Source organism: Tachypleus tridentatus, chromosome 8 (assembly GCF_004210375.1).
Source record: "Tachypleus tridentatus isolate NWPU-2018 chromosome 8, ASM421037v1, whole genome shotgun sequence".
Taxonomy (NCBI): Eukaryota; Metazoa; Arthropoda; class Merostomata; order Xiphosura; family Limulidae; genus Tachypleus; species Tachypleus tridentatus.
The window spans coordinates 104876358-104891343 of record NC_134832.1 but is presented as its reverse complement, the minus strand read 5'-3'; the positions used below and the strand labels follow the sequence as shown (position 1 = coordinate 104891343).

Below are 14986 nucleotides of genomic sequence, written 5' to 3'. Positions count from 1 at the left end.
GTTTCCACTTTCACAATGACTGTCATATTGACCATTAACACAATACCAACATTTGTATTTCGATCTATCTTTTTGAAATCTCGTGAAGCATTCTACACGTCTAAAGATGATTTATTTTCACTATACGACACGTAGGAGTAAAACTCAATGACGTACAGTCGACCAACTTTCATTTATTATTTGGCATAATGCGAAACTATATAGGGCAGGAAGTGCATGAAAGATGTTTCCATTAACATTAATCGTGGGTATGGACTGATAGCATGACAACGGTTAGAAGTTTTAATTATTGAAACGATGATGACGTTAGATCTTTGAAATTTGAATACAAAAAGTCGAGATAAAGCACAGACAGTTAAGTTTCAAAGTTAGTTTCGAACAATAGTTACTGAAAGTATGTAGATAGTTTGTTCTTTTTATAACACTTACTAAATTCATAACACTTTCAGTTGGTTTATACTTGCTTTTGTACCGCATTCATTTCGAAGATGAAGCTATTCTTACGAAGCGCAAGTTATTGCCAAACTCTTAATTTTGGTGGCATGATTCTTTGCTTCCACAAAAGGAAACGTAGCACACAGTTTAAGAATAGTAATACATTTCGCAGGTAACCTATTTTCGTTTAGGCCCTTGCATGAAGTGAAGCACTTATAAAATAATTCTACAATTAAATATCTCCGACTAGTTACCCACAGCCCAAGTTTTATGATATGCATATCCAAAAGCCTGTAATTACCATTACTTGTTTTTAATGCAAGTTAAACTTTCGGATAATATTTGAGTAAATGTATGAATAAAATGAGCAAGAAAACATTTATGTATACAAGTTATGATCCGGAACGGCTTATAAATGAATGTGTTTTGAAGTTGATTTAGCCTAGAACAGTGGAAAAGCTATCGCCCTTACCATTGTACATTTTAAACGCATTATGGGTAGTGAGCTGGGCGGGGTTATTTTGTATTGATTTTGATGTTATTCTAATATTGTATATGCTTTAGTTAATACTCTTTCTGTTAAACAGTACTTGAAGCTTTCTTATGAGGATATGTAAAATGCATTGTTCGGAACATTTTTGTATTTGAGACCTTTTGTCTCGCATTAAACATCTTAATTTGTGTAAGATCATGATGGATATATACGAGGTGAAGGGCTCATAAAATATCTGTTCTACTCGACACATACTGTAGAAGTCGTGTTCGTATAATAAAGTATCTTATATAGACTTTCGATTCTGTAAAAGCTTTTTGTATCATTAGAGGGTGTAGTGTAAGTCACATGAAACGCAGCTTGGAAAGCATACAAATACACAACTGAATAATTTACTCTATTAAATACTTACTGATCTACAATCCTTGTCATCTAAAGTTCAATTAACACAAGTCATTGTCTTCTAAACATCATACGAAAGCGACATGACTCTTAGTTTCTAAAGGAAACTTAACTGACACGCTATTCTTTATTCCTTTTATAGTTCACAGAATAACTCGCACGTTTTACCTCATTGAAGTTCAAGAATAGTACTCCAATCTCGCCTTTTAAATGCAAACTCACTAAATGTGTTAAAGTTATGACGCTCCTATAACTCCAAACGACTCGCTGTTACACGAGCCTGTTACACTAATCTGCAATGTAGCATTAGAATATAAAACATCATGATCCAGTTGTTGTATTCTAGGTATAGAAGTCTGCCTTGAATTCATTGGTCACCATCATATTAAGATAACTTACAAATCTCAAACATACTATTTGATCCAAGTTTCATCCCACCTCATGCCCAAATATGTTAATTTTGTCATAAACAAAATGCTTAAATTTACGTTAATTGATCTTAATACTTTTGATACAATATCTTGCATTTCTTATCGATAAATTCTTCAGCGAGTATGACAGCTTCAACATTATACCTCTTACACTTCTGACTTCGTCATAAATTGTACGTTCATTTCAATAGCTTTTACGTATTGGTTGGTTGGTTGGTTGGTTTGATATTTCATGGCGCAACAACCAGCTCATCTGCGCCAAACGTCCGGAAAAAGTAAAGTAAAATTATTAAATCCTGTAAAAGGGAATCAAGATAAAACAAAACTACGTTTACATTTTGAAACTAAAATATAAATAGAATTAAATCCAATTTTTATATCTTGTTTGCGGCAGTAACAGAGAAAGTACAGTTATACAAGTTTTATAGGACTTTCTATAACAACATAATTGTTATCATCATAACTCGCCAGGATGACTAACGTGTAATTTTAAAAACAAATTAGCGTTAGTCACCTGAAGTTGGCCTTCCAGTCCTGGTTTCGAGTTGTTTGCCGTTACAGCCATTTTCTATTTTCAAATCGAACTAGATAAACTTCGATTCTTGAAAGGAAATTGTTAAAAATGGTCTAATGTATAAATTAAAAACCTTAGACAGCATTAAAAAGATTAATAACACCTAAAATCATTTCTAACGTTAACATTGTTACCATCGCCAAACACATTATCTAACGTTATCGATTAAACTTGAGGCAAAACATTTTAAAAATGGTGTTGTCGGGAGTCATAACGACGGCAAGACAGTGAAATATGGCTTATTTTTACCTGAGTGGTACACAAACGACACATTGGTGCAGCAGTCCCCGATAAAAGAAAACGATGAGTTAAAAAACCGTGACCAATGCGTAGTCTAGTTAGGACACCTTCCTCTTTCCAATCCTTACGGAAGCAAGATGGCCAAAATTCAATAGAGGGTTTTATTTGAAAACGTTTGTTTTCACGTTCCTCACTCCAAGTCGAATGCCACCTGGCACGGACCCGACCGAGCGTTCAATACAGGACCATATTCCATGTACGGAACACGTACAGCAGTGATAGTGCCAGAGCAGATAGATATAGCTGCGGTGTGGGTGAGCCCGTTCTCTCAGATACCAATATTGTGGCCCACTATCCAGAAAAACTACACAGAAGTAAATGTTATAAAGAAGTAGACCAATAGAGAACTAAGCGAGTAGCTATAACTCCAGGGCAAGAAAAATGACGTACAGGTCAGCAGTGAACACAGGATCCAGAGGGGATTCTGCTCGCAAACTCCAACCAACAATGAACCCTGTCGAAACCCACAGAGTCCCTTGATTTCGAACTATCTGTCTAAATAGCAATGGTGAAAATGGTTCGCAATATGCTTAACATAACAGAAGTATTTCCAATCAGGAGTATCTGCTTTCCTCAAGTGACTTTAAAAAAAGGTCGCATTTGGGAATTGTAATAAGTCATGATGGGTTGGGTGTACCAGTTGGTACAGCAATGACATCCAAGAATAGACCCAATTTATCCAATTGCACCTGGATATGAAGGCCACACGGAACCATGGCATATCGTCTGTTCTGAAAAAGCATGACCCACTGATGAAGGAAAACACAGCCTCAGGTGGGATGCTGTGGTTAAGATCGAAGGTTTGAAGCATATAGCAAAGACAGTTGCAAATGGCAGAGGTGCAAAAAAGGTTCAAGAGACAATGTATAGGCTCTGAACAACAAGGGAAGTGCAGAAAGCCCAGTGCACAGCCGAAGTCCTTGATGATGAATGGGGTCCATCATCTTTAAAGCTGAGGTTGTGGCAGAGTCATAGACCAGCGATCAATAGTAGAGTTTCCGTCGAATAAGAGCACGATATATATATCTGAAGCATAGAACATCGATTCACACCCATAGTGGTGAAAAGAGAGGACTCAGATGATGTTCTTGTACATTTGACCCGTAACTGCTTGATGTGTCATAAAAGATAAGTTTACGGTCAAATATAAGCCCAAAGAACTTCCTCTCAGGGACCACCGGCAGCACAACTTCACCGATATGGAGATGAGAAAGTCGTCGACATAGAGCCGTTTGCAACAGTGAGAGGGTTGTTTGGCGAGGGCATTAATCTTTATACTGAAAAGTGCGACAAACAAAACAAGCTCTGAGGGACTCCAAGTTCCCGTGAAAAGGAACGGAAAGTGTCGAGCCCACACGAACATGGAATCTACTGTCCATTAAAAAATATTAATAAAAATGGGCAAATGGCCACGTAGTCCACATATATGAAGGTCTCGCAAAATGTCATACCTCAAGATTGATCATAAGCCTTCAATATCAAAGAACATTAATACAATATGTTGTCGTTTGAGAAACGCTTCTCTTATTGGCAGTTCCAGAGTGTGTACATCTACGGAAAGTATCCAAGGCCCGTTTTTGAGCCTTCCATGTCACGTGCCATGCAGGATTCCATCATGACAAGAATATAGCAGAAAACGTCGAGGTTTTAGGAATACATTCAGTAGCTAATGCCAAGCAGTGGTCTGTTGATGGCTTACAGACGATGTCAGGATCAACTTCTGTGAGAGCAGTGAAAAAGCGCCGGGTGGGATCAACCACGGCCAGTCTAATATCAAAATGATAGAAAAGTGATCACTGCCTGGTGGGTTACTGTCAATCCTCCACGAAAAGTGAAGGAATAATGAAGGAGAGCAAAGTGAAAGACCAATGGCAGTAAAGGACTGACTAGGTGCATGAAAATATGTACAAGAACCAGTATTGAAAAGAGAAAAGGTTGTGATCTGGGAGTCTACGCTCTACGAAGTGTCTCCTCCTCCCCCAATAACACCCTAGAGGGAAGGTTATGTCCATTAAAGTCCCACACGATTGAAAAGGGTGATAGTAACTGTTCAAGCTACAGGCAAAGTTCAGAATGAATTGCTAAAACTTACAGTAGCTCAGGTTTTAGAGGCCAGAGAATAGCTTAGAGCTTGATAGACTAATACTTCAGCTAACAAAACACTTCATTTTTATTTTCAAATTTGTGTTTCAGTCCTTGCTTTAGGCCTTGCATGAACACGTGCTGAGAAATCTCGGTTACAATATAAATATTGCGAGATCGAATCTTTGTACCACCAAACATGCTTACCCCTTCAGCCTTGGGAGCGTTATATGCAACGGTGAAACCCGTTATTCATTGGTAAGAGAATATCTCAAGAGTTAGAGATAACTAGCTGCATTTCCTCTAGTCTTTCACTTCTAAATTATGGACGACAAGTACAAATAAGCCTCATGTAGCTCGGAGTGAAATTCAGAAAACGAACAGTTGTCTCTCATGGCAAATCAGTTAATACACAAAACAGAAATCTGAACATTGATGTCATATTTTGAAAATTTTACACTTGATTCTTTCCAGTGGACACCAGGTAGATGATATTTTGTTTTTGGAATGAGTTGACAAAACATGTACAAATTAATAGAATTTTCTTTAATATTTAGTGGGCACTGATGAATACGAAGCCAAAGACAACCAGAAGTTCCTGCACTTCAAAGTCAATCATGAGCACAAGATACTGCTGCAACTTCCACGCCAAACATTACTCCCCGAGAAATCGATGCCCCTCACCGTACAAACACAAGGCTTAAACAACTGATCTTATCTAACGAAAGACCACACACACACACACACACACACACACACACCTAAGACTGACACAATATCAAGGTTCAGTAGATCTCTACCGGACACTAAATCCAAGCTAAACAACGTGCCTTCTACTTCTGTCTCCAGTTCTAGCAGACCTCGAACCGTCACTGCAACAAAAACAAAACAGACCATCATACTTGTTACCAGTCCCAGCTAAATCTCTCAAATAAAGTAGACCAGTTCCAGCTATTAAATCCAGGTTCAATAAGCTAATTTCAGGTGACTATATTCAACCAAGAAGCTCCAGCCACTAACTACAGATCCAACAGACCTATGGTTGATTGGGACAACATTGATAGGCCATATCTAGAAAGTGATGCTGGGCAAAGTAGAATACCTTCAGTCACCAAATCTAGGTTCCAAGTGCCATCTTCAGCCAGTTACGCAAGGGTCAATAGACCAAGATCAGATACTGGCTCCATATACACGGAACCAGCTCCAACCATGGACTCTAGGTACAGCAGACCTGCTCTTCAAACCTAGGACTCTGATGTTGATGAACAAGAATATGATGACCAGTACAATTTTGTAAAACCAGTAAACTGTAACAACAGATAATCCACAGTCGAGAAAGAGAATACCAACAATGATCTTCAGTGAGGAACACATATGTTGGTGCACCATACCCAAAAGAACAGCGATGCCGAAGCTCCCCTCTTTTTGCATTTAAAAACCCACCCAATATAACCCCTCTTTCCTTCCTCCCTCTGTGGGAGCTTCTAGTGATTACAAAAAATATTAGAGATAGATCCCCCTACAGCCAGCGACAGTTCAGAACTAGAACAATAGACCAAAATTCACAACCGATAAGCAACCGAAACTCTAAGGTGGTTTTCATTCGAAGAAATAAACAGCAGTCTAGTAATGATGAAACGAAACGTTCAAGAAAAGTTGTTGGTATCTATAAAAATGGAGCGAAGCTTGACGTTCCCAACCAAGGTCTAGACCCTCTGGATGCCTAGTTTCAAACCCACTCTAAATGTTAAACAAGGCCAGAGGTTTATTCCCAACAAACGTTAAAGCATCCATCAGACAATAGATTTACTTCTAACAAACGCTATCGTCCATACATTGAGAAAGAAGACTCCACCAGATACAACCAAGCCACGATACTCTTCAGCCGTAAACTCTTCCAAGCCTTACAATATTTATGACCAATAGTACAACTACGACGAGAAATACAAGGGTACAACATCAAAACCCCGATCAGATTTAAAATTCAGTCACCTAGAAAATATCAAAGAAACAACAAAGTCGTTGCCGTTACAACTACATCCTCCACAACTACCGCCACTCAGCCACCAACTACCCGGCAAACAAAGTTTTCCCCAAAGACACCTACCCGTCGGATTCGACAGACGTGCAACTGAATCTCCAGATGACGTGGTAACTACCCCAGTTAGTTTTCCTGCACGAACCCCTCCCGTGTATCCCACACTATGTCGTTGCCGAAACATGCAATACAAACAAATGTCTACTGCCAGATTGACGATGCAGAGGATCCGATATTCCTGGGAGGAATCTCTCTAAAAGACATTGCTCACATTAACCTTTGATGATTGTATCAATGACCTTAAATCCGACATTTACAAAGAAATCTTCACTGGATGAATAACGGGTCTCCGATTTTGGGAACTTTTTACGTGTCTCACGAATGGACCGTCTATGGTAGAGTACAGACGCTTCATTCTCAAAATCACGATATGGCATCACATAGAATAAGGTAAGTTACGCATGAGATGCTAGCAAATAAAAATCAAATTCAAATAGATAAACAATGGAGGAAACAACTATATGTATTATTCTTACTATAAGGTTAAGAAGGTAACCTTATCACGTTAACAATATCACGTTTTCAAAGATATCCATCATAAACCTGCTACAACTAAACTTAATCTTTCTTAAACCCCATTATGCGACTTTCAGTAAACAAAAGATAAATCCTATAATTTGTGTTTCCCGCAGAAAGGGAAAAGAGGAGCACGTGTCCCCATAATATTTCACAAAACAATGCACGCAATATGATTTAACTTAACATCGTACTTAAACTAAGTGTTCAAGTAATTTCCTTTTGTTATTAAAACTGCATTTCTTACACCAAAATCACATCGGACTCTCTACTGTGTCACATAACTCCTGCTTTTAGGGTTATACATTTCAAGACTTACAGCTGACCCAGCGAGGAACTATTAAAATGCACATTTGCGTTCACGTTTAAGCACACATTCTCTCAGTCCATTGATTTGCACTGTAATAGGTGATTTACTACGCATATGTTTTGCCACACTTCCTCGCAAATACATTTAACACTGGCGAAAATACGAAGTTCCGGGGTTCTTCTCCCCGAGGTGGACATAACAGATAACACAGAGTAACAAGTAAACAAATATTCATGTTCTATAACTCAAACTCTTAAATCTTATTAGGAGAAGTTTAGTAAAAAGAACCTACATGGTGTGACATGTCAATCCGTTATGCTTTATAATCTAGTCTTTCTCTTCCATTCTCGTCAAGGAACTTTTAATAAATACTGTATATATTCTATAAGTTCTAATCCCTTCACATTTTATAATATTGTACTGTACTATTGGACAGTTTTTTTAAGCATATAGTACACGCCCTGTACGTTTTATGGTGGTCTTCCTTCGTGATCTACACTGTGAGAATATTATATATAATACGTTGTATACATTCTTTAACTTTTCACTTACATTCGTCGGTCAGCGTAGTCCTCTTTGCCGTCTTCATATAATGAATTATTATAGTAAATACGGCCTTTGTTTGAAGTCCAGCATAAAGCTACACAATGGGCTTTCTAAGAATTTCTATCGTCACTACGATTCCAACAGAGCACCATTCGGCCTGTTCTACCATTCAGCTTGGTTCAATTCACCCCATCGTAAAAAAAAGCTTAATAAAATTTTTTGAATGAGATCGACAGTAAAGACGACGTTTAGATCATTACCAACTGGCAGATGTTACAATGGATGAGAGATCCATCCCCTCTTTCAAAGATTTCACAGTTCGAGACGTGGAAATGTAACACGAAGGACTTACCCTTACCCTATTACCGACCCAGGTCGTGCAAAGTATCTCAAAGGTTCAACTCGCTACATGAACACTTGTCAGAGACGTCCGGTTGTGTTTAACCCTGGATCGGCAAAACTGGAGTTTAGAGACAGCTGAATATCAGCATTCAACAGCCATATTGCAATTCCTTATGGTAGTATGATATTACCCAAGGGGAAAATGTTTATACTTGAGTGCAACTATATGTTTTAAAAACGTAACACAACATATCCATTTTAATGTGACGTGTTTTTAAATATTTTACATATGGTTCTTCATAACTAGTTCATACTAGTTTCTAAAAACTATCAATACTCCTTTCAAGTCTAGTTATAAACAAACAGTTCAATATTGGTGACAGCAGAAAGTTACAGCTACAATTAAATTTTGTTAATTGCTTCATGTAATAAAGCATTACAGAAGACTTAGTACCGTCTGAGCGTATTATCTATTCGTAAAGCGACATTTAATAAGCACGGGTACACTTCTTATCCTTTCGATTTTTTATACGTACCATGAAGAAATCGATAGGTTTGTAGCTTATGGAATTGGTAAAGAATTACCTTTGTTGCAATAACAGAAATCACGTTTTTCAGTAAATGGCACGCATAAAAACATGCAGGATGAGTAAAACTTAATGATGCACACTCGACCAGCTTTTATTTATTATTTGACACAATGCAAAACTAAACAGGGCGGGAAATGCATGAAAGATGTTTCCATTAACATTAATCGTGGGTATGGGCTCTAATAACATGACAACGTTGAGATGTTTTAATTATTGAAACGTTATGATGGCATCATAGGGTATCCCAAGAGTTAATGGTAGTTGGTGATAACTAGCTACATTTCCTCTAGTCTTTCACTTCTTAATTAAGGACGACCAACACAAATAAGTCACAAGTCGCTCTGTGCGAAATTCAGAAACAAACGAACAGTCGTTTCTCATAGCAAATTAGTTAATTAACAAAACAGAGATCTGAACATTGATCTCATATTTTGGAAATTTTATACTTGTTTCTCGCCAGTGAAAACTAGGTAGATGACATTTTGTTTTTGTTACGAGTTGACAAAACGTGTACAAATTAATAGAACTATCCCATATTTAGTGGGCACTGATGAAGACGACGAAGATGAGAACGTTTTTAGCCAAAGGCAATCAGAAAGTCTGACTTCAAATTCAACCACGTGCACAGAATAACAACGCAACTTCCACGCCATACATTACTCCCCGAAAAATTAATTTCCCTCCCCATACAAATACAAGGCTTAAACAACTGATCTTATCTCACGAAAACCTCCACACACCTAAGGATGACACTATATCAAGATTCAGTTGACCTCAAACAGACACCGACTCCAGACTTAACAGTATCTTCTGCTCCTGTCTCTTGCAGATCTGAAACCGTCACTGACACCAAACCAATCAGACCATCATATTTTTACCCTAGACACAATAGACAAGCGCAAATGGATGAATCCTGTTAAACAGACCAGCTCCAGCTAACAATCTCAGATTTACTAGGCCAGTTCCAGTTGTTGAGTGAGTCCAGGTTCAATAAGCCAATTTCAGGTAACTATATTCAACCAAGAAGCTCCAGCCACGAACTATAGATCCAATAGACGTATGGTTAATAGTAACAAGTTTGATAGGCCATCCCTACAAAGAAGAATGCCTTCAGTCACCGAATCTACGTTCCAAATGCCATCTTCAGCCAATTATGCAAGGATCAACAGACCCAGACCAGATACTGCCCCTATATATGGAACCCGCTCCAGCCATGGACTCTAGGTATAGAAGACCAGCTCATCAAAACCAGGACTCTGATGTTTATGACTATGATGTTGATGAACCAGAATATGATGACGAGTACAATTTTCTAAAACCAGTAGACCTTAACGGCAGAGTCCACACACAGTCGACCAATGATCGTCAGTGAGGAACCAATATGTTAGTGCCTCATGCCCAAAATAAGTGATGCCAAAGCTCCCCTCTTTTTGCATTTAAAAAACCCAACCATTATAACCTCCCTTTTCGTCCTACCGCTCTGAGAGCTTCTAGTTATTACGAGAAAAGTAGAGAGACTGTTCCCCCTACAGCCGAGAAAGGGTGAAGAGCCAATAATCTCTTCAGTTGAAACTGGAACAAGAGGCCAAAATTCACACCTGATAAGACACCGAAACCCTTAGGTGATTCTCGTCCGAAGAAATAAACAGTAGTCTAGTAATAGTGAAACGAAGCATACAAGAAAAGTTGCCGTTATCTAAAACATTCGAGAAGAGCTTGACGTTTCCAACCAAGGTCTAGACCCACTGGACACACAGTTTCGAACTAACCCTAAATATTGAACAAGGCCAAAGGTTCATCCAACAAACTTTAAAGCATCCATAAATTTAAGATAATCCATAAAAGATAATAAATTTACTCCTAACAGACGCTATCGCCCATATATCGAGAAACACGACTCTTTCAGATACAACCAAGCCACGATACTCTGCAGCCGAATGCTCTTACAATATTTATGACCAACCGTACAATTACGACTACGAAATGAAATACGAGGTTACAACATCAAAACCCCCGATCAAATTTAATATTCAGACATCTAGAAACTATCACTACCAAGTCGTTGCCGTTACAACTACATCATCCACCACTCAACCACCAACCACTCGGCAAACATGACCATCTCAAAGACGCCTACCCGTCGGCTTCGTCAGACGCGCAAACGAATCTCCATATGACGTGGATATCTACCTCAGCTAGCTTTGCTGCACGACCCCCTCTCATGCATCATACACCACAACCCTATGTCGTTGCACAAACATGTAATACTAACAAATGTCTACTGCCAGATTGTCGATGTGGAGGATCTGATGTTCTAGGAGGACTCTCTCCAAAAGACATTCCTCAGATTATCTTGGTAACTTTTGACGATGGTATCAATTACCTTAATTTTGATATTTACAAAGAAATCTTTACTGGATGAACAAATGTTTGGGAACTTTTACTTGGAAATTTTATACTTGTTTCTCTCCAGTGAACATTAGGGAGACATTTTGTTTTTGGAATGAGTTGACAAAACATGTACAAATTAATAGAACATTCTTTAATATTTAGTGGGCACTGATGAATACGAAGCCAAAGACAACCAGAAGTTCCTGGACTTCAAAGTCAATCATGAGCACAAGATACTGCTGCAACTTCCATGCCAAACATTACTCCCCGAGAAATCGATGCCCCTCACCGTACAAACACAAGGCTTAAACAACTGATCTTATCTAACGAAAGACTCCACACACACCTAAGACTGACACAATATCAAGGTTCAGTAGATCTCTACCAGACACTAAATCCAAGCTTAACAACGTGCCTTCTACTTCTGTCTCCAGTTCTAGCAGACCTCAAACCGTCACTGCAACAAAAGCAAAACAGACCATCATACTTGTTAACAGCCCCAGCTAGAAATCTCAGATGTAGTAGGCCAGTTCCAGATATTAAATCCAGGTTCAATAAGCTAATTTCAGGTGACTATATTCAACCAAAAAGCTTCAGCAACTAACTATAGATCCAACAGACCTATGGTTGATTGTGACAACATTGATAGGCAATATCTAGAAAGTGATGCTAGGCAAAGTAGAATACCTTCACTCACCAAATCTAGGTTCCAAATGCCATCTTCAGCCAGTTATGCAAGGGTCAATAGACCAACATGTGTTCCTCACTGAAGATCATTGTTGGCGCCGCATACCCAACACAACACAGTTTCGAAGTAACCCTAAATATTAAACAAGGCCAAAGGTTAATGCCCAACAAACGTTAAAGCATCCATCAGACAATAGATTTACTCCTGACAAACGCTATCGCCCCCCATATTGAAAAAAAGACTACTCTTTCAGATACAACCAAGCCACGATACTCTTCAACCGTAAGCTCTTCCAAGCTTTAAAATATTTATGACCAACTGTACAATTACGACTACGAAGAGAAATACGACGGTACAAGATCAAAACACCCGATCAGATTTAGAATTCAGTCACCTAGAAGATATCAAACAAACTACCAAGTCGTTGCCGTTACACCTACATCATCTACCACTACCACCACTCAACCACAAACCACTCGGAAACAAGATTTCCTCAAAGACGCCTACCCGCCGGATTCGTTAAAAGTGCAACTGAATCTCCAGATGACGTGGTAACTACCCCAGCTAGTTTTCCTGCACGAACCCCTCCCGTGTATCCCACACTATGTCGTTGCCGAAACATGCAATACAAACAAATGTCTACTGCCAGATTGACGATGCAGAGGATCCGATATTCCTGGGAGGACTCTCTCTAAAAGACATTGCTCACATTAACCTTTGACGATTGTATCAATTACCTTAATTCTGATATTTATAAAAATCTTTACGGGATGAACAAATGTTGGGAACTTTCTGTGTGTCTCACGAGTAAGCCGACTATGGTAGGAGTATAGCTGCTTTTCTCTCAAACATGAGATGCTAGCAAATCAAATTTAAATAGATAAACAATGGTGGAAACAGTTATGAATGTAATCCTTACTATAAGGTTAAGAATTTTTGTGCAGACAATATTAAGATTTAGTTGTAGCAGATGTAAAGTGAATATATTTTAAAACGTGTCTAGTTTCTTTCTCCCCATTATGCGACTTTACATCCTATAATTTGTTTCCCATGAGCGCCCACATGAAGGGAAAAGAAGAGCATTTCTTCCCCTAATATTTCACAAAACAAATGCACGCAATGTGATGCAACTTGAACATTTAGTTTAAGTACGATGTTAAGTAATCTTTATTAAAACCCCTGCTTGGAACGTTATACATTCGAAGACTTACCGCTATCCTAGCGGGGAACTATTAAAATCAAATTTTTTGCCTACATTTAAGCACACATTATTTCAGTCTAGTTGTCGCCCATAGTGAGTCCTCCACGTTTTATCACGTAATATTTATTCTTAAATCGTATTAGTAGGATTTCTGTAAACATTATACACTATAACATGCAATTCCTTCATGTTTTGGCCAGCGTTAAATTTACGAACTTACAAAACTACATTCCACGGTTATATTCCCCGAGGTGGACATAACAGATAGCACAGTGCAGCAAGTAAACAAATATTCATGTTCTATAACCCAACCTGTCTTCTTAAATCTTATGAGGTAAAGTTTAGTGAAAAGAACATACATGGTATGCCATGTCAATCCTTCATGCCTTCCTGTCTCTCTCTTTAATTCTCGGCAAGGACGTTTTAATAAATATAGTATACATTCTATAAGGTCTAATCCCTCCACGTTTTATAACCCTGTCCGCAGCATTGGATAATTTATTAAGCATATTGTACACTTTCTGCACGTTTCAGTAGTCTTCCTTCATGATCCACACTGTGAGAATCATTAAATATAGTACTTTGTATACCTTCTGTAACTTGTCACTTACATTCCTCCGTCAGTGTAGTTCTCTTAGCCGTCTTTATATTAAGTATTATAGTAAATACACTCTTTGTTTGAAGTTAAGCATAAGGCTAAACAATGCCTACTACGGGTACCGAATCCAAATGTATAACGTAAGTTCACAGACATATTGCTGTGCTATTGAAAGCAAACACAACGTACTTTATACATATTTACAGTCAACTGTATCTCGTATTCGTTTTTCTTTAGTTCATGTGTTCCTACTGCTCCTGTTGTTCCGTTTTTGAATAAACGTTTTATTCAGTACTGGGGGACTGATTTAAGAAAAAGTTCTATATCATTCGGTTTGTTATAAACGCCTCAATTGTATACTTACTTTTCACTATTTGGCTAACTTCCTCTTTCTTTATGCATTTTTTTTTCTCACCTACAGTTTGGGGAAGAAGTTGTAAGTCTCAATGGGTAAAAGAAGTTGAGGGCAACGGGAATCCTCCATTTAAAAGTTGAGGGCAACGGGAATCCTCCATTTATATGGGGGGAGTCAAAATAAAATGGAGGACATCCGAGAAACGAGAGCCCCTTTCCTTCCAAGTGGTAAATATTACATGATCCAGATGCTTCACGAGGTTACTTTCACTTACGATTCTTCCTTGCCAGTATATCAACACAACCCTCCATTCTGGCCCTACACCTTTGACTACTCAATCATCCACGAGTGTGCAATCCCACCACGTTGAACAAAGTTATTCCCGGGAGAGTGGGAAGTAAACATGGTAATGTGGGACCATCTGAGAGGGTGCGAATGTTCCATGGTTGATGCCTATGCAAGCCCATCAGATGAAGAATTCATCGAGTTCCTTTCTAAGAATTTCTATCGTCGCTACGATTCCAACAAGGCACCATTCAGTCCGTTATACTATTCAGCTTGGTTCAACACACCCCATCGCAGAGAAGGATTGATTAAATTTTTGAATAAGATCGACAGTAAAGACGACGTTTAG

General features: G+C 38.5%; 1 protein-coding gene across 1 annotated transcript; it reads left to right on the top strand.

Moving 5' to 3' along the window:
- The first annotated feature begins 11292 nt into the window (after nt 1-11292).
- On the top strand, nt 11293-14986 carry LOC143223975 (uncharacterized). Its single transcript, XM_076452443.1, has 2 exons — nt 11293-11527; nt 14742-14986. Exons 1-2 carry the CDS (start codon nt 11293-11295, stop codon nt 14984-14986), a joined length of 480 nt encoding a protein of 159 aa, XP_076308558.1.